Source organism: Delphinus delphis, chromosome 4 (genome assembly GCF_949987515.2).
Source record: "Delphinus delphis chromosome 4, mDelDel1.2, whole genome shotgun sequence".
Lineage (NCBI taxonomy): Eukaryota > Metazoa > Chordata > Mammalia > Artiodactyla > Delphinidae > Delphinus > Delphinus delphis.
In genome coordinates, this window is record NC_082686.1 from 15174097 (window position 1) to 15195881 (window position 21785).

Below are 21785 nucleotides of genomic sequence, written 5' to 3' on the forward strand. Positions count from 1 at the left end.
AGTATTGCAAATGAAGTGTACATTTTTTTCTCAAGTGGTAAGCTCTCCTAAAACTAAGTCGGTGTGCTCTGCAGAGAATTCAGTGTGATTGTTAGACACTAACTAAAAGGTTACTATGCTTCTTTTTGATTTGAGAAACAATGTCCTATCTCCCTAACCAGGCTTTACCACCTCATTTTATTTTTTTATTTTTTTTTATAACCCTCCTTCCACCACTTCACAATAGCTCACAAGCAACAACCCTTCTCCTTTTTTTTTTTTTTTAGGACTGGAGAAAGAAGCTAGACATGTTATTTTTTAATATCCCATCACTGCTGATTTTAGTTAAATGAACCATGAGTCAGACAAGAACACCAGGATTGGGTGCCTTTTCCTGAATCTTTTCCAAATCAAGACCTTATGATTGATTGTAATATATTTTGTGTCTTAGAAAAAACAACTATAGTTTCTTAATGGAACCATCTTTAGATTAAATTATAAAGTTGAAAACTGTACTTTTACCATTCCATCCTCAGCTCCATCTCCACCACCTTTTAATTCCCCTCTTTGCCCACCAAATTTCCAGTCTGGTAGTAACGATAGAAAATTACAATGTGTACCACTTCTTCTGAGAATATTTACACTATAATATGAGACTTTTAATAGGCATTTCTTCTACTGAATGAAATACAACTCTAAAGTTAAAATATTGGAATATTGGTGAGGAATGGGGAAGCATCAAGGGGTCCTTTCAGAAACACTCCTAAATTAATGCAGCACTTTAAAAATGACTCTGACTCCATGTGAGTGAGGCTGACCCTGTGATGAGTATCACTATATTTTATATTTTATATAATATGATATTAAGAGATTTGAATATTCCAGTTCAGTCTACATTTTGCCAACGTCATGCATTCTCTGACATACAAATTCCAAAGTTGAAGAGTTTTTCCCCCTCCCTAGATGAAAAGAAATACACTCCAGGAATTTTTCATAGTGGTTATAAACCTGTCATCCTTTTAAAACTAAAACAATGAAGGAATAATTGGAACAGATGGCAGACCTCAGAGAGAATACATCCATTGGGAATACAGCTGTTGGATAAATTTGTGAGATGTTTCTTCTATGATGAATTGACTCTTTAAGAAAGATCAGCTGCTATTCAGGAAGATCCGTGATATACATATGTATTTTTTTCAAGTGACTTGTAATAAATCACTTCCAATGTTATTCAGTCCATTTAAGCAACAACAACAAAAAAAATTGAAGCTAAAATATATTCAAATATAAACAATTCTCCACATACTTCTGGTCTTGCCCTGACTCCCTTAAGGCTTAAAATTCCTTCTCACAGTCAAAGATTGGCAAAGTTGCTCAGTCACAACACAAAATCGAAGACTTTGTTTCTTAGAGACTCTCAGGACAGAAGCTCTGGAAATGTGCCTCCTGAGGGACTTAAAATAAAACTTGAAGAGAACGAGAGCAGTTAAGGCTTAAACAGGTTACCAGGAGGCTGGAAATTACCTTCCTTAGAGACCCACCTTAAACAGAGAAACAATCCCCATCTGCCTGAAATATTTTAGGTATTGTACAGCCTGAAGGCAAAAGGAAAGCATCAGTCAGCATTTACTGAGTACCCACTGTGTATACTGCTATGATTATTGCTGCAATTGTTACCCTATGGATCATTCTCACACTCTTCAAAGCACTTTCTCGTACATTAAAGCAAAGCTCTCTTGATTCACTTAATTGTTCACATATTATTGTTAATGGTGCTAATTTTGACACTAACCATTATTCTGAAGTTGTTTAAGCAAGCAGCCAATATCTTTTAATTTGGCTGTCAAGAGCCATTTTCTCACCAAAAATCCATACTTTTAATTGATAAGCCACAATCTAACGCCAAAACACTTTGCTCTTCTTTTACACTTGATCTTGAGGGACTGACAATGACTTTAGGAAGTCTTGGGAGGAATGGGGAAAATGACACATGTCACAATATTAATCTTCTGCTTTTCTAACCATGTCCTAGAACATAAGGTATACGGGGGAGGGGGGAGATGACATGGGGGTGAAGGGAGAAACTTTAACGAAAATAACACTAAGAGAGAAGTTAGGAGAATTGAGTTAAATTCTTGGCTCTACCAGCAACTATTACTTTCACCCATATCTTCACATCCTCAATTTCTTCAATTCTAAAAATAAGTAGACTGGGACTATATGGTTCCTAAGATCTCTTCTGGTTCTAAGATGCCACATTTTTCTATTTGCTACTTTTTTTGCATTTTTCTATTTCCACCAAGAAGAACGTTAAAGTTTACAAACAGAAAGAGCTAGAATGTATTGCTTTCCTACTAAGTAGAAGAAACACTTACAAAAATCCTTAGTGTCCAAGGAGAAATTAGGGAAAGAAATCTTACCATCTTTTTTTTTTAATTTCTTCCGTTGCTTTAATTAACATAGGAATCCGGTGTTGGACAAGCTGTGGCTGCAGGACCATGTTGATGCTCTCTAGCCCTAACATAATTAAAAGTTCAAAGGCATTACTAGAAAATAGAGTATAAATAATATCATTAAAGTGCTTGCAAATTTTCTAAACCTAGCTGAATGTTGTTTAAATTATTCAAAACCTACTCATAAGAGTATCTTAATAGGTGTATTAGTCAGTATAGACAAATTACTATAACCAACATCTGCAAATTTTTAGTGGCCAACACAATACATATTTATTTCTTGAACTTGTCATGGTCCAACAGTGGGTTGAAACAGAGATTCTGCTTCATGCAGTCATCCTTGGACCCAATCCCTTTCTAACTGGTGGTTCCAGTATTCCTAGTGACTTAAAATCCTTTCCCCCATGCTGAGTATTTGAGGAAAGAGAGGGAAAGAGTAGAGGATCATGTTGGGAGGATTTATGAGACAGGACTGGAAATAGTCATACATCACTTTAGCTCCCAATGGCTAGCAATCGGTCAATCACCACAATGAATTGTAAAGGAGACTAGGAAATGTCTAGCTACTCCCATAGGAAGAAGAGGAAATGGTACTGGTGATCATTTAGCCAGGCTGTCAAAATATTAGACATCCAAAAACCTAGAAAAAGTGGAATCTAAACAATGAAATTCCCTAATGTGGGAAAAGATTCATAAAAAACTCACCAGAAGCAGCGGGATGTCATGGAATTCCCAGCTCAGCTTTCCCTTGTTTAAAACGAACAGACAGTGTGGCTAAGAGTTAATCTCAACATGTCAGCCTTTTGCTGTCCAATTATTTAGATCCTTCAAAATATAGGATTGCCCTTTGCCAGTCAAATTATGGATTGGGGTTTTCCAACAGCCATAAAGTAGTTACCCCTAAGACAGTAATCCTTCTTCACATCTTCTTCAGCCTTTGGGTGACCAATATCCAAATTACCTCACTTACAGGCTCTCCTTACCGGGATAAAATTACTATTGCTATTCTTCAATTACAAGAAGAGGGGAAACTGCATATGATGAAAGAGAAATGGTGGCGGGGAAATGGCTGCCCTGAGGAAGATAACAAAGAGGCCAGTGCTCTGGGAGTAGAAAATATTGGGGGTATCTTCATTGTTCTGGCTGCTGGACTGGTCCTTTCTGTATTTGTAGCCATTGGAGAATTTATATACAAATCACGGAAAAACAACGATATTGAGCAGGTGAGTCATCTCTTTCTAGGACCGGGTGGTTTTTGGTTTGTATTATCTGTTTTAAGTTTGGGAGTTTAAAGGATGCTTGCCCTTTTTTTGTAACAGTCTATTGAACTAGATGCCCAGAATGGCCATTTTTGAGTTAGAGCTAAGAGCTATTGAATCCCTGCCAGGTGCTGCTGGTACTGTAGCCGCATCATTTATTAATGAGAAGAAGGAAGCACCTTATACACTAAATTCAATTATCACTATTTGGAATGACAGTGCAAAAATTCCAAACTCAGTTAATTTCTTTAACAGTTATTTACCCTTAAGATAGAAACCCTAGATAGAGCAAGGAAGAAGTAAATCCAAAATTGGAAAATATATAAAAAGATCTTTGAGAGAAATGTTACATCTCCTAAGTGTAGGTACTAAGCACATGTACTAATGCAAAGCAATTTAGATAAAGATATAAATGTAATATTTTGAAACTGAGCATTTACCTCTATCAAAGTACATTTTGTAAAAGAATAATTCACAAAAATATTTGCCAGAAAAATGATGAACAGTACAGAATGATGATAAAATATATTAAAGAATCTATTTTTCCAAATTTTAGGATTATCGTTGATTTCAACAGTCAACCATTTTTTGCCTGTTACTTTTAGTTTTGATGAAAATCACATCAAGAGCTTACACTATTCTGAATAAGATGACGGTGATTAAAGATAATTCCTTCATAGGCATATGAGAATAAACAAAACACAAAGCTCATGCCCATTATAGAGTATTTGGTTACCCAAACAATTTAAAAGTATTGTTAGAATTTTGAAACTATGAACTATTAATAACAGGCCTACTTTAATGCTCAGCTATCAATGTCTTAAAATTCTTAATAATTTTAGAAAAAGGGGCTCTACATTTCCATTTTGTTCTGGACCCCACAAATAATGTAGTCAGTTTTCATTAATAATCTCATACGAGTCCCACTTCCTTTAAGTCGAAACTCTCCTTAAGTTCCCAGAGATGGGGATGATTGATTATAACCTGGCTTCATCCTGAAATTTTTCCCAAAATTACAAGGCAATTGTAAGAACATTAAGCACCATTTTCAGAGACCTTGTTAGAGAAAACTGTCTAAGTAAAAGGGAGAATGGACTGATCTGCTTTAACTTTCGATTTGCTCTTGAGGTGTCTTGTTTTATGCAAATAATTTGAAAACTAAAAGCTTGTATATGTTATGCTTTAATGTGCTTCTCATAATTGCCAGCTTCATTTGATTTAAATTTTCGTTTAAACGCCCATTTTTGCTTCTGATTTATTCATTTTTTCTATATTTTTCTCATTTCTTTTGCATGCAAGCCTTTTTGTTTCTTTTATGGACTGCAGTGTAAGCAAACCCATCCAACCAGCTCCACTTCCGGAACCACTTTATCTACGGATTTAGAATGTGGCAAATTAATTCGAGAGGAGAGAGGGATTCGGACACAGTCCTCAATTCACACTGTGTAATCATTAAAAAAAAATAAGTTGTGCCAAGTAGAAACTGCTTCTGCTAATTGGTGGTGTTGATGATGTCTGTATCTACTAAGCATAAATAGCCATAATCCCTATCCTTGTTTTAAGATAGCAAAACTCATGTACTCTGAACATTGAATTCAATGCACTGGAGACACATGTGCATTTTATATTGAAACAGCAGCATATTAGGCGTATACAGATTCCAAGATATGTGTGTTTACAGGAATTGTCTATACCATCAAGAGAATGGTTATCTTAGTTGTATTTTCATGTATTAAAAATAAGCACCTCTTGCCTCATGCAAAAGTAGATTCAGACTTTCAACAGTGCAAAGCATGAAAACAAAACGATATTTGGAGGAATTCTTTTCATCTTTGTGAACATTTTTTTCTCCTCTTTTCTTCTCCCTGTACCATACACTCTGTAGATCCACACTTTCCAAGTACCCAAAGCCCCATCTTTTTATAATAACTCCTTAACAATGTTAATTTTTCATTCAAATTGAGTCTACTATTTGAAATGTACTATTTACACTGAGATTCCAAGAAGTCTTAGATTTTAAAGATTCAAAAAAGTGACCCAGAAAATGAAAACTAAACTTGAAACCTCTGGTGTCATGGAAGAAGAGCATTAGCTAAGGTGAACATCACTCAGGAAGACACAACAGAGTCAAAAATGATCCCTGCAGAGAAATTCATTACCATCAAGCTCTCAAGTAACATTTACTTGTAGAGCTTAACAATCTTCTGTAGGTTCAGATAGGTAGTATGCTCAGAATCTTTAAGGAACTGTGATTTTTTTTCAAGTTATAGATTATATTTTGCAAGCTCCAAGCACAGTCCTAAGGTAGAAATTAATGCCTAGCATCTTCTATTTTCCACTCACTTGCCCTCATTCTTTGCACTGAAGAACATCTTTTCACAAGATGTTATTTCATTCCTGTCCTAAGAGAGTGGTTGTTTTTGTAGCAATCTTTTCTGAGCCTCGACACTTTCACACTCATTCCTCTGGATTCTTTGCCATTTTCAATTCATTCCAAGTATACTGGGGAGAAGGACAAGGAGGAAAAAATAAATGGACGAAAGAATTTCCACACACATTAGTTACGGATCTTTGTAGATTTATTTCCCACCTGCATTCAAAATGCTGTAAATAATTTTCACTCTAACTGAGTTTGTGACATAGAAAGCCAACTACATACTTAATTTGTTGTGACAGGATGTCTGCTGTCCCTCTGAGCTCTTTCCCTCTTCACAGTGAATAGGGGAATTGAAGATGCCCTTCATCTTCCCTCAATATGGGATAAGTTGATCTTTGTTCTCCTTAATGGGGTTACCTTTTGACATGTGAAGTGATCCCCAAAAATATATTTCTCAGAAGTAGAGATAGGCCATCTGTGCAATCATGTAGCATTTTGCCTTCTCTTTGCTTAGCTTTAAATGGGTTCCAATTTCTGAATCACGAGTCTCTTCAATCAACTCTAGATTTCTCCAGTAAAACATGTTCAGGAGAGTTGACTCTTGCCCTGATTGTTTCTCAGTCTTGGTTTCTTCTTTAAACAAATATACTTTTAAGGAAATGTCTATAAATTACACTGACATTTATTAGCTGTTATTGGGGTAAAAGCAACATACTGTTTGCCCTAGATCAGAGTTCACATCCCCATAATCAAAAACATCAGATGGGGCTTCCCTGGTGGCACAGTGGTTGAGAGTCCGCCTGACGATGCAGGGGACACGGGTTCGTGCCCCGGTCCGTGAAGATATTACATACCGCGGAGCGGCCGGGCCCATGAGCCTTGGCCGCTGAGCCTGCGCGTCTGGAGCCTGTGCCCCACAACGGGAGAGGCCACAACAATGAGAGGCCCATGTACCACAAAAAAAACAAAAAAACAAAAAAAACAAAAAAAACCCCATCAGATGTTGAAATAAATATTACATAATTCATTGATTCTATATATAGAAAACACAAATTACATAAATTTATATTCCCAAGGACTCTTTAATAAATCAAAAATGCTACCCAAAAAGTTCAATGGTGATTGATGAGGTATAGATGATCAGGGTTAATGGTAAAAAAACTTGTCTTTCTATAGAGAGTATCCTTTAAAAGTGTCATTCAGAGGTTTGGATAAAATTAATATTTATGGACTACTTTAAACTGTATACTACCTAATTCTGATAGTTACATATTATTTTATGGTTTCAAAGTGTTTTAACATACAGTACAGTAAGTCCCCTACATACGAACCTTCAATTTGAGAACTTTCAAAGATGCAAACGTGCGTTCTCATGTCCAGTCATGTAAGTTAACTCCTGTATCCGGTGTACATTGTCACGTGCGTACATTCTCTACAAGTGGTTGTGCTTTTGTGGACCTTGCTGTACAGTACTGTATAGAGTACAGTAGTATAGTGTCTTTATTTCAAGCCCAGGATGTCCAGAAGCAAGCATAAAAGCAGCGGTGATGTAGTTGGTACTACTGTACTTTTCAAGGTACTGTACTGTAAGATTAAAGACGTTTATTTTCTGTGTTTGTTTGTTTTTTTATGTATTATTTGTGTGAAAAGTAAACCTATTACAGTACAGTACTATATAGCCGATTGGATACATAGGCTAACTTTTTTGGACTTATGAACAAATTGGACTTATGAACACGATCTCGGAAGGAACTCCTTTGTATGTAGGGGACTTACTGTATTACATTTAATCCTTTCCACAATTTTATTTCAGCCTTACTAACAGGTGACTCCAAAATAGATATCAGAGCCAATGACCCAGAACCCTAGACTTAGAATCAAAGAGAATTTTCTAAATCAGCCAAATTTAGGTTCAAGTTCTAGTGGAGTCACTTGCTGAATGTCTGTAGACAAATAACTGAATTTCTCAGAGCCTTACTTTTTTAATATGTAATAGGGGGATATAGTTTCTAGGTCATAAGGTTGTGTTGAAGGAGTATTTTTCAAACTGGTTTTCATTGGCAAGTGTTACTCAAATAAGATTTTGGGTTTCCCTGGTGGTGCAGTTGTTGAGAGTCCGCCTGCCGATGCAGTGGACACGGGTTTGTGCCCACGTCCGGGAGGATCCCACATGCCGCTGAGCAGCTGGGCCTGTGAGCCATGGCCGCTGAGCCTGTGCGTCCGGAGCCTGTGCTGCGCAGCGGGAGAGGCCACAGCAGTGAGAGGCCCGTGTACCGCAAAAAAAATAAAATAAGATTTTCATGGTCGAGTAACCCATGGAGCACCAGGACAAACGCCCCTTTACTGCATGACATTTCAGTATGTTTAATATGTTACAATACATTGAGAATTTTCAACAAGAAGGAAAAGTATCCAGTACTTCTCAAACCTGTTAGATCACAGAATCTTTTTTCCTCCAAAGCATACTGACAGACCAATTTTCTACAGGGAACACTTGTATGATAATGTGTATCTTATCCAGTGATAATGAACAAAACACCTAATACCATGCCTAGCACAGAGTTGCCATTCAATAAACAATAACATTTATTATCGGGGATTTTTTTTTCTGAAACTTCTCTGAACCTCAATTTCCTCATTTGAAAAATGAAGGTAATATACTGACTTACATTTGCTTTGATAATTAAATAAAATAATGGCATAGAAAATTAAATCATTTATAAGAGGCCTGTTAATAAATATTGGTTAACAGACGTTAGTTCCTTATAGAGAAATTAAGTATTGCTCTCTGGTAACATGAGCAATAAATACAATTTATCACATACCTTAAAAGAGAGTTGGTTTGGAAAACAGGTTTTTCAATTTAGAGGTTCAAACTATCTCTAAGACCATTTTCCCTCTCACAAGCATTAAAAATCAATGGCAAGTTCATTGCACCCAAGAGAAGGATCCAAAATGGCAATCTATGAAGACATACAGTGGAAGGTATGAACCTCAACTCTAGAAATTTTAATTTCATTCATCTGGAATGGGGGCAGAACAATAGCAGTTTTTAAGGTACTCTGTTGATTCTAGTGGGTAGTAATGACCTAAAGCATACTCTTCTGTGTATAATTGGCACTCAATAAGTTGTTGCTATTTACTGAGTGATTCTAGAGGCAGGATCATTAATTTCAAGCAAGATATACAGCATATATTTAGCATCAAATATTTAATAAACCCTCTCTAAGGAGAATTCAAGAAGAATCTGTGAACATCTTTGAGATGGAAATGTCATTATATTCAATTGATAATCTTCCTGTTCAGCCATAAGTGGTAGGCCTACTCAAGATACTCAAGTAGGTAGTTTTCTGCTCTCTCTCTCTGTGCTTTCTTCCTCCCTTGAGAAATCCACCATTCATTTCAGACCCTGAGTTTCTTATACTTTCCTCTTTCTCCTTTTATATAATATATGCTCTCAGACAACCAATTCTTGCCATCAAGTAAATGACCACTAAGACCACAGTGACCCCAAAAGGAGCCATTGCACTTTAAGTGAATTTAGGGAAAAAAAGCGTCTTGAACATAAAAGAAAAATTTTCAAACTCTATTTTTTTATGTCACTGGTTTTTGGACTTCAGTGTACATCTGAATTACCTGGGGAAATTATTTAAAATACAGATTATTGGCTGTAACTCCAGAGGTCCCTCCTCAGTAAGTGTAGTCCAGGAATTGGAATTTTTAACTAAACCTGAAAATGAATGCTTAAAACTAGTTGTGCACATTGATTTGCATAAAAATTAGCTTAAATATAGCAGGTTTTTTTTCTAAAATTAGGTCATGTACATGACTTTTCATTAAAATTATCTTCAATACAGGATTTTTTTAAAATAGTTTTTCTTACATGAGTTTTCTCCCAACAATCCTAAATACCATTGTTTTACTGAAAAGTAGTTGGTAAACATGAGTTTTTATTAAAATTAACTTGAATACAGCAGTGTGACTTCAAATTAGGTGGTAAGTGTGAGTTTTTATTAACACTGGCAGATTATCTGTGGATTATACTCTGAGAAATGTTGTTTAAATTTAGGAAGAGAGCAGAGAGGTATGAAAAGATTGAAAAATACATCAACAACTATGGAGCATGTAATGTCTAATTTGTTTCTTAACAATGCTGTATAACCTAATGTAGTAAGGGAAAAACTATAGCTTATTTTGTTTTAGACTAAAATTATAAATTGAATTATTTTAAAGTTTTTCCAGCAAAATTAGAACTACCTAAAGAATACATGTTGGATAGAGATTGTGCCCTTAGGAAAATCAACTGGATTATATGATTATAAATCAATCCAAGGAAAATTATTTCTAAATACCTCACTGCATTTGCCTAGCACTATATTATGTTCTATATGAGCCATCTGTGGAAAAGCAGAAAAATAATGGGTCCCAATTAGTTTCAAAGCCCATGACCCTTATACCCTAAGGTCTACTTCCTAGTAAGCAATTTAAAAGTAGCCTGAACAGCCTTGAAAAGCAAAAGGAAAGCAAAGCATTCTTACTTCCTACACTATTTTCTGCTCACCTCACTGTACCAAGTGGCATTATTAATTAATTCTTATTGATAATGAAAAAATTCTGCTCGATGCTGCAGTTTTAACTTGCCTTTAGGAACCATCTCATTATGCTTCTCACAGTTATGGAATTTTATGTCCAGATGCACAAGCATATTAAAATCATTTTTGCTTTCAAAATCCTTTCCACAGAGACTGGTATCATGGAAAATGGGATTCTCCTTTAAATTTTCAAAGAAATTTTCTTTGCAAAGAGAAAGGCATTCTTGTGATAGAAAACCAACATTACAAATGTTTTATGTGGTTTCAGCACCCTGCAGAATCTAAGCTTAATAGTTGTCAGCCCAAACATGGCTAATTGGCCGTACTGCACAGCAATGATTTTCCACATTACAATGTATACATCCAAATACACACAAAAATAATGAGTAAAACCAGAGTGATGTAAAGAAGTTACTGTAGTTCTCCTTAGTGATTAAAATTTTTAATTTAGCTTAGCCAGAATTTTTTGTCTTTTTTCAACTGGAGGGTTCTGACTTAAAATATTAAAATATTCCAATTTTCCAACTTCAAAAACGAATGTTCTCTTGATCACTTAGACTTTACCAACCATAAGAACTAAAAAACTACTGTCTATAGATAGCCTGCTCTCATTTAGTATTTATCTTTCCTCACGGTCACTTGGCACATTATCAAATATCCAAGTGTCCTTGGCTTTATTTCTTCTGTAGTCTGATTAACTTATTTAGCAAATGATTTGGAAAAGTCTCTCTAATCAGGTTATTTCTGTAATTGTGCAAAGAGGCTTTTCTTTGCCTGGAAACCCAAACATTCATTAATTAACAGAGAGCCCAGAAAGCAATTAACATCCATTTAGAAATAACTTTTCAAATGTTCAAGTTGGCATCACCATGTAAACCAAACTCTGAAAGACGTTTGTGGCCCAATGGAAAGGTGACTTGGGAATCACAAGCCAAGAATCCAAGTCTCTGTACTGCTGCCGAATGGCTATGTGTCTTTAGGCAAGTCATTGTACTTCCCTCATCCTCAGTTCTGTCATCTGTGGAAAGGGGGTTGCAGTTAAAATTCTTTTCCAACCACGGTATTTTTTAATTCTAGTAGAAAGTGGGAAGAAAGTTAAAATGTAGAAGCCATGAAAAAAAAACTTGGAGAATTTATGTGTATTTTTATATATATATATATATATATATATATATATACACACACACACACACACAAACACTTAAGCATATATGTATATACGTTAACATATTTGTATATATTATATTATATATATATATATTTATTAAGATTGTGTGGTTATGTTGAACACATTAATTTCTTATGGTAATAAACAGAATTACCTTGCCCTGCCAATACTTAGGATAGAATGCCTGGCTCTGGATATAGAGAAAAACAGCTATCATGGCATCAAAGACGGAGAGGGCTCCCATCCAATAAATCATAACCAAATCATTACAAACACAGTGAAGATTTCTGAAGTAGAATAATTTTTGACTTTGGTGAGCCTATAGACTAGGTATAAAAAAGTGGGGGGATAAACTTAGGAGCTAGTCGAAGCTATGAAACCAATTAATCACAATTCCAGAACGAGGGAGATCAACGGGGCTGGAGTGCTCTGGAAACTATTCTGTAAGTGGAACTTAAATAATTCTGCTAAAGAGAGACAAAGGGAAACAAAGGAAAAGGATGATGTGCTTTTATTCTCCATTGATTTTACCCCTACCTTCCTCCACCATCAAGCATCAAGATTTTTATATGCATTGCTTCCAAGCTAGAGATGACTCAAACTCCTAGCTTTTCAATTTTAAGTGGATTTTACAAACTTGTAGCACAGACAAAAATCTTAAAAACCATGGCTTTCAATCTCAACAGCTAAGTGCTTCGTTAAATAAGTTAGTTGTTTTCATTCAAAAAGTTTATCTCTAATTAGCAAAAGCTAAAACCCAGAGGGTCAAGGTTGAGGAAATATACATAATAATGTTCTCCTACCTCTTTTTCCAATCCCTGACCCATTTTTGACCACTAGGAAAGAAAGAAAATATTAAAGGGAAATCATTAAGCTTAAATGCTAGCCGAATCCCTGAGAAGGCCTAAAGACCATCCCTGAGCCAAGTCCTAACTTAGAGGGACAGGAAAATAGAAACCTCAGAAAATTTCAGGGTGGATCCTGAACAGAAAGTGCCATTGTTGTGTTCACAGTTTGTAACCCAGGAGATGGCAAGACTTGTAGAGATATCATACATCCAACTGTCTCCTGAATGGTAGAATATCAATGTCTAGGCAGTGATCCTTTGAACAGCTTCATAGAGTCTTGCTTAACCCCAGAGCATTCCAGGGAAAGCATCTAAAAGTTCATGGCCTTTCCCAACAAAGAGCTTTGTGGAAGGGCTGAGAGAACCAGTGGATTGGAAGACTTGAGACTGGAAGGGAAACGATTCAAAGTGTAGACCTGACATGGAGACCATGGTGAGACCACAGGCATCTCAGAGGATGCAGCAGAGATAGCAGCATCCATGGCCTGGCAGGATGTCACACCCCAGGGGGAATCAAAAGGATAGAGGGTAGCCATGGACAAGCTGCTCCCACTATCACCAATGCCAAGACCCTCTATCAACCTCTCCTAAGCCCAGACACCCCTGGAAAAGAAAAAAGGAGAAGAGAGATGAGAAGAGGCATGTATTAACTGAGCCATTAACCAAATGAAAACTTAGTTTTAAACCAAAAGTGAGTTACCTTGAGTTGACAAGATCCACTAGCAGATGGGGACCGATAAGCTACGGTGAATTCTGTTATTTTTTTAACGGCATCGCATAGTTTTTTTGTTTTCTGTATACCTGGGTTTGTAGCTTGAGAAAAAAGTGTATCCACTACACGTGGGTATAAGCTGGTACCCCAAGGACTCCCTGTGCTATGTCCACAGGTACTATGGGGATCTGAAAACCTACATCAGAGTCAATTTACCTCTAAGGCAGGGCCATTCTCTGCATGAAACGAGGCATGCAAAGAATTTATTGGAATTTTATTTCTATGGCCCTAACTCAGCCTCTGAGTTGCCAGAAGGACCAGGCCCTCTCCTCTGTGAAGTGAGGGAACGCCAGTCCCCATGGTACTAACTCAGGCTATCAGAACAGAGCCTGGTCACGTTCATATGAGACCAAATCCAGAGGAAGCATGCAGGCTCCTAGCTTCAAGAGGGGCTGATGCAGGCTTTGGAGATGTAAGGAAGACAAAGAAAAGCTAGAGGGCTGGAGAAGAAAGTTACATTGGCCTCTGGCTATGACTCCAGAGAGGAGAAGACACTGTGGACACTTTGGTTTGGCATGCAGACCAACATTTCTGCCACTTTTAGGCAAAGAGAGTTGCTTACCCTTGGGTATGTGAGCCCACCTGAAGTTTATCCTCACTGCAGAAACAACTGTCTGTTCTTTGGCCATCAGGCTTGAATGGGATACCCGTCTGCCACTTCTGTGCCCTTTCTGGGGCAGCTGCTCTTGAGACAATTCAGAGGCCATGGGAGACAGAGGACAGTTCTCCACTCAAGTGACTGCTTCCTCTGAGAGTCTAGAACAGAGAGTGGACACAATTTCCCTGTGTTCTTAGGTCCCCTCACCTACCGGGCTATTTTCCTTGTCCCACCTCTTGGGAGTTTAACCCCAGAAGTGGCAAATGAGGGAAGATTAACCCCAGAAGTGGCAAGTGAGGGAGCCCTTCTCAGGTATTCCTCAGCGTCTGGGATGTGTCATCACCTGGTTGGACATTTCTCCTTGAAAGCAGACACTGAACAGTCCTATCTTCACCACTATGCCCAGTCCTATATGCTGGATCCTGAAGGCTCTAAGGCAAATTTACAATTCAAAGCACTATCTTTTTTCTTCTTTCAAACACCTGGCTGTTGTAATTAATTGCTTCAAAGATGGCAATAGCTTCCATAGGTCTATACAGGTTTATTTAAAAACTCAAAGCTGCAAATTTACCTCTTTTTTTTTTCTCTGTGTCATCCTACCCTGTGGGCAATGCATATAAAAGCTCCTGTTGTAACTGTAAAAATAGAAAAAAGAGTTGAGATTCAGAAGAATTGGAAAAAGTACATAGATCAATATCAAAATGTTCTGCCTCAGTGTTAACTTCACATTTCAAAGTTTTCTATGAAATTATCACTAATGTTAGAAGAGAATAAATTTTCCTATACCCTAAGAGCTTGGGGGTATAGCGCTGGACAGCCACCCCAAGTGAAAAATGTAAGAATTCTTTAAAAAATATGTATATATATATATATATATATATATATGTATATATATATATATAGAGAGAGAGAGAGAGAGAGAGAGAGAAAGAGAGAGAGAGAGAGAATAACATTCAACATTATAGTTACATTTAATTTAATGGAAGAAAAAGTTTTCTAAATAAAATCTTTAAATAAAAGTGAACCGAAGAAAGATGATCCTTGTGTATCTGGCCCCATCAAGTAAACTTGTGCCCCCCATAGATATATTTTTTGGTTTAAAGACCTCAGATAGGAAAACAAAGAATTCTAGGGCATGCCTTCATGCAAAGAATTAGAAGCTTAAATATAGAATCTGAGAGAGCTAAAATGTCAGCATCAAGCCTTAGGTGTGGGAACAAAAATGAAATAGGGAAGAAAAGAGGTGAAAGGACATAAAGATGGTGAAAACACGGCATTAAAAGGAGCCAGGAAAAATCAGTTAGGGATGTCTATGTGCTATAGCCAAAGGAAGGCAAGACAGGGCTGTAGGGAGTGGTTACCAATGAAGAGCCAGTATAAAGCATCAGCAGGGAAATGGTCTGTGAAAGGAAGACCATTGGGTCTGGGTCACAGGTGAGGATAAGCGTGGGAAACACACTTTGACATTTTTGTTCAGTGTCGAAATTTCCTCTACCTGAGATTTTTAGCACAGACTTAGGAGATGAGAATCAGCTTCCTCATTAGCTACTGGGTACAATTCATCATAACCACTATTCTGAAAGCTAATACGGTGACTAACTCTCAACCTCTCAGATCCATTTTTTAAAAATCCTAAGGATGGTTACATGAAAGATGACCAGGGATTCTGAATAAACTCAGAAAGTTGGTAAAACCAGAGTAAATGATGCCTAAATTCTGAGTTCTGGAACACGAGAACTGCACACAAAGATGGTGCCTGTATAGTTACTCCAAGACTCCCCTTCCTTATTCCTTTCTGTAATTAATGCAGGATGATTAAAGTCTGATCTCTGTTCGTAGATTATCAATTATCCTGTGAAGAAGTAAAACACTTGTGCAGATAGGTGACCAGACTGTCCAAAGCCTTCAGGTAGCAAACATACGAGTAGGATTCTTCATTGAGACACTGTCTCCGCACAGCTACGGCAATAATTTGACAAAACCAAGGAAATAATAGTAATAGTAGTAATAATCGCATTATTTCTCAGCAACCTATCCCCTCTATATTTACTGATATTCTATATTTTACTGAGAACGGTCTTTACAAAGACTTTAAATCACAGCCTGCCTTTAAGTTAAAGCAGATCTATACATAAAATGAAAGATTTTTATACCTATAAAATGACATTAATGTTATCTATATCCTTCTTCTAAGTATAATGTGAAAATTTACTAGACAATGTCACAGATCACTTCAAATGTCTTTGAATAGGGAGCCTAATAAATTAAAGGGAGAAAACTGTAAAATCTGTATTATATTCTTGGCTAGGCCAGACCTTCTAAAAAATAATTTGTCAGCAAAACCCTTAAAATTACGTATTCAAAGTAGTTCTCCTAAATTTACCAGTGAATGAAAGCTCTGAATGCATAAATGTTAAATATACAACGAGAATCAATCTGATACTCACATCTTGATGCCAAGTTTGCAACCAGTATGAAAGCTTAGCCTCGGTTCTTTCAATATTGTAAACTACAATCAAATTCTAGCACACAACTTTTCCTACAACATAAAAAAAACATTCTCCACCCTAGAATTTTTTTTCCCTAAGGCAGCTTATTTTAAAACAAGAAGAACTTGATTAGCTCCCCCCAACATTTCAAGGGCAGTATTTGCAATAAAAGGATGAAGGTGTCAGGAGAGGAGAATAATTTATGTTCAGGTTCACTCTAGTACCAAGAAATCAAATATTTGGGGTTAATCCAAAGGAGATGTCATGCAGTCAGCAATTATAAAGAGAAACAAGCCAAAGAGGGATGTAAAACAAGGCAGGAGAAAGGAAAGAAAGGGGGCTCATGAGGGACACACCACAGGCACTGAAGAAGTGGAGAAGAGGGATGACATTCTGCAGAATAAAGAAGCAGGTCCTTCTCCTTTTAAAGCCAAGAGAGCTACTCCTTCTCCTTTTAAAGCCAAGAGTGTTAGTGGAAGTTTCAGCCACAGTCTCTAACAGACTAACTTCTATTTCTCAGTTTCCTTTCTTCTATGAGAGAAGTCACACACACACACACACACACACACACACACACCTCACTTTATCTTTGGATAGTGCCAGGAAGAGCAAAACTGGCAGTCGTCACATTGTTTACTACTGTAAATTCATTTATAACTGAATTTTCCTATCAAACTTATCATCATGGGGATTCACTGTAAATGGGTCCTTATGCACAAAGATGATAATACTTTTAAATGGCAAGGAACTGCAGTTAGTTTCCATTCTCTTCTTATAGATGACCACCTATCATGCGCAAGATACAAGCTGTCATAAAGCCTATTATTACATAAACACCAAAACATGTTATAGGCTGTGTAAAACAAATAATAATAGACACTGAAAATTCTATGCTTTAAACATGTATAGCGCCTACTTGAACTAAAACACTGGTATAAAAAGTTCAAAGGAATTGGTGCAGAGAAGGGCATGCAAAGGTTAAAATTAAAGAAGCATCAAATTGTCACTGTTTTTCCACTTCACTAAAAAAAAATAGATAATGACAGATAAATAGATAGATGATAGATAGATAGGTGATAGATCAGCGAGTGCTGTAGACTTAAAATATTTCTAGTTATGTATAACATTCTATTTTAAAGAAAGAGAGTACTTACTATGTGCCAGGTATTATGCTAAGTGTTTTACGTATGTCAACTTGATGATTCTCATAATAGCTCTACGAAAAGGACTCTACTATTGTTTCCATTTTACAGATAAGAAAACTTGAGTCAAAGAGAAAATAAACACCTTGTTCAGTGTAACACAGCTACTAAGCAGCATAGCTGAAACTTCAACTCCAGCATTCTGACACCAGGAGCCAACTCATAACTATAATTCATGGTTATATATGTAGATCCACTAAAAATATGAATTCCATCCACCAGAGAAAAATGGGAGGACCTAGGATCCAAGCTACCAGGGGACTTTAGAGTTTGCAAAGCACTGGAGGATACTGCTGCAGTATCCTACCCCTAGTTTCCCTGCCTCTAGAGCAAAGCAGCTAGGTCGACATCATTATGCTTGATACTCTCTAATGAAGGAGTTTAGAAATTTAAACCTTCATGCTTTAAATATAGCTTTTCTGTGGCTGTATGAACATGAAGGGGTTCATGAAAACCAAGTCCAGAAGTGAAAATTGTGGAAAGCAACTATAATTTTGATCCTAGTTCAGAAGCTCAATCATTATATGTTATATGTAGTTTTAGTTCTTAGATTATAATAGGCAAATTGATTAATGAATATGAGCCCTTCCCATGCCACTCTGTGCTGAAAGATGACCTTCACAGTTTCATTTCCTGTGGATATGAGAGTGTGTTACTTGCTCAAGTTCATGGCTTGTAGGGGCCTTAAAGGTCATCTTTCTTTGTGACTACAGCAAAAACTTGGAAGCAGAAAGGTCAGCCCCCATATCTTGCCATTTTCTTTTTGACAGCTGGAGACAAAGCAAGAATCAAAAAGAAATCACAGTTTGTGACCAAAGACAGAGAAACCAGACCACTGATAAAACTATATTTATATTCACTCTCACACAGGCAGCAAGAAATAAATACCCAGGGTTAATCAAAAAAAAAAAAAAAAAACGAAAAAAGAGAAGAAGAAGAAGTTTGTTGTATTTTAAGGCAATAAAAAATTTGGAGGAGGATTTTGTTTTTAAAGAAAAAACAATACATATTGTCAAGATAAGATCTATGACTGCCGCTTTACCCAAAAGAGGTTAAGGAAGGATTTCAAGTTGTGTTGTAAAACTGATTGTGTCTTCCACATGAGTCACATCTAGAGACCCATTTTTGTCATTTCAGTGCAAAACAAAGTGAAGAGTCTAAAATCAAACATTTGAGAGTTCAAATAAAACAAAAAGATTATAATTTCTTAACATATTTTATGGGGAAAGAATCCACAGAAAGCACTTTATAATAATTTAATAAAAAGAATTAATGATGGTGTGGCAGATTTCAAGTGAAAGCAATTAAGTCTGGGGAGTCAGACAGGCTGAGTTCAAATGCAAGCTCTTTATCTTATGAGCCATATTTCTTAGGCAAGTTACCTAAATCTCTAATAGTAAATTTCCCCATCTATATAATGGGCATAATAACTCTTTCTTTATAAGGCTGTTGTGAAGTTTATGTGTAACAGCGTATGTAAAATCCTTGACACTCCTTCCTTCCCTCTCTCCTCTCCTTCCGCTTTAATGAACTTTCTGAAACCAGAAATGTCCTGTGCAAAAACATTTTCTTCCATTCAGATAAATTTCTGAACAAAGTTTGCAAAACCCCAATACAACACTGTCTACCACAGTGACACTATAAAATATCCATTCCATCTTAGCAGCAACACAAATTTCACATCACATAATGTTACAAAAATTATATCTCATTCGTGACATACTTGCTGTAGCATTTTTTGAAGTATAATTCATGGAAAACATTTCTGAATTTTCCTTTGCGCGGTCTGACACCCTCTCAATTCACTGAAGCTACAACTTACCATTTGAAAGAAAATTAACATGTGTGACCTGAATTTTCATTTTTTCATACCATAGGAAAGTGGAAATTAAATTCAAATCCTATAAACACTTAGGTGCAAAAGAGACAAGAACTCATATGCAAACAGCTAGGTTTTTTTTAGAGGTGTATGTCTGGTAAGTGGATAATTTATACCTAGAATCTAAATTTGTAAGTCTGGTTTTCAAATCAAGTAGATAAATTAAAACTACTACTTATATCAAATACATCAGCTCTTTTATAGAACAAAATGGAGTGTAAATTTTCAAAAAAGAATGTTGCATATTGATACCCAAGGACCACAGAAGACATTCCATACTCTGCACACATGGGGCACCAATTTCTTCCTATCAGGCACTCACATCCTAAAGAAATCACCTGGTGACATGTTATCATTTGGCTTTCAACTATGTCTATTTTGTGAGTTAATGGTAAAGGAATAATGCTTGCACTTCCATAAACTTTACCAAAGCCTTTGGGTTTTTACAGAAAGTTTTAGGAGCAATCTCATCAAAAACAACACTACTTTGTAGAAATCTCTATACAAGCAGAAATTTGTCACTCAAAGATCTTATCTTGGCTGGAAGAAATGACAGCAAATTATGTCTTATTACACCATTTATATATTGTGCATGTGAACAGACATAGTGTAATTGTAATAGATATGTATGCATATATATGCCATCTGCATATGCATAACATTTTATAATCATAATTCCATTTTTGTTTTGTATTATGCCATCATCTTTGCTGTGCAGTTCAGTACCATATTATTTTCATTTCAACCACAGCTGCATCATTGCTGCTGCCAGATCTCTCTGATTTTTTGGAGAAAATATACAATTTAAAATTGTTTTTTTTTCTTTTTTTTTATCAGAAAGGAAAGTCATCAAGAATTAGATTTTATTTTAGGAACAAAGTAAGGTTTCATGGGAGAAAAAAACAAAGCCTTGGTGTAGAGAAGGTTTGTTCATTTTCTATAGCATTACTGAAGTGTCCGTATGCCTTGATAATCCTATCAATGTTTGGATCATCTCACTGGGGGAAATGACTTAATTTAACTCTATTTTGGTGTCTCCACAAAGGTAAGTTGTCTATTTTGAGAGCCTACCTGGGTAGTTTTATGCTACTTCATTTGTGAATAAAACCCCAAAGTTTGCCCAGCTCACTTGTCGAATCAGTTTCCACAAGTAGAAAAGGTGGGGGTGGGGGGCAGTGGGTGGAGGAGGTGGTGTGGGAACCGGCTGGGGATTTACCTGTGGCACAGTTGTCGTAGACCAATATCTCATAATCATAAAAACCTAGGCAAGAGACAAATCAACGAACCACAGAGATAGTGGGTTAAACTGATGCTCTATTATTTCATGTTCTCTAGTGTCTCTCTTTCAATGCCATCATGGAAGAACTGGGAATCTCACTCAAAAATCAGAAAAAGCTAAAGAAAAAGTCAAGAACTAAGGGGAAGTCTTCCTTCACAAGTATCCTCACTTGTCATCAAAGACGAACTCAGAGAAAAGAGAGTGTGGCTTGAGCCAGGAAAACACCTGTAGGAAGCTTGCAGGAAGAAAAACACATGCTCACTACAGGTTTTTGGAGAAAGGATTTCTGACACCTGTGCTATGTGTTTCCATATATCTATATACATAACTCGATTATGCATACAGATATAAGAAATACAAAAGTTTCAAAAGCTCACATAGACCGAGATTACTTGGGAAACAGCACGGATTCTTTTGAAATTAATTTGTATGTTCACTTATTTCACCTTTTCTCTTTCATCCCAATAAATTGCTGTGTGTTCTTTCTAAATAATAATAAAACAACAGGGTTTTTTTTCCAGAATAATTTTGAGTGTTGGTTTGTTCCCCATTACTTGCTCTTATTCACAATGTTTGGTTTCCAAGTGTCATCAGCTGTCTACTTTGCTATTTTGATGAATCCTCTTACATTTTCAGCCTGATAGAACAATTTCTGACTGAGTTAAAAAAATTCTTTTAGTTTATACCAAATACCTAGTGATTATAGTAAAATGAAACCATTCATTTTTGTGTTTTAAAATCTAATTTTATAAATAGTTTAATTTGTACTTGGAACATCTGTGAATATAAAAGGATACTAAAGAGGGAAAATTCATTCAAAAAAATAAAAGTGTCCACCACATTTGAGGCACCATTCTAGGTTCTGGGGATACCACAGTAAGGAAGAGGGAT

General features: G+C 36.4%; 1 protein-coding gene across 8 annotated transcripts in view; it reads left to right on the plus strand.

Annotated features, from left to right (window-relative positions):
• Nucleotides 1–21403, plus strand: part of GRIK1 (glutamate ionotropic receptor kainate type subunit 1) — a 423802-nt gene extending 402399 nt beyond the window's left edge. For 3 of the 8 annotated variants that reach the window (XM_060010401.1, XM_060010402.1, XM_060010407.1), the window contains 2 exons: nt 3405–3655; nt 20951–21403. In XM_060010401.1, coding sequence (XP_059866384.1) covers nt 3405–3655; nt 20951–21106 — 407 coding nt within the window. In that variant the 3' untranslated portion in view covers nt 21107–21403. Of the gene's footprint in view, nt 1–3404; nt 3656–4990; nt 5141–20452; nt 20540–20950 lie in introns of those variants that run through there. The other 5 variants (XM_060010403.1, XM_060010404.1, XM_060010405.1 and 2 more) reach the window with 2 other exon arrangements.
• Nucleotides 21404–21785: the final 382 nt, after the last annotated feature.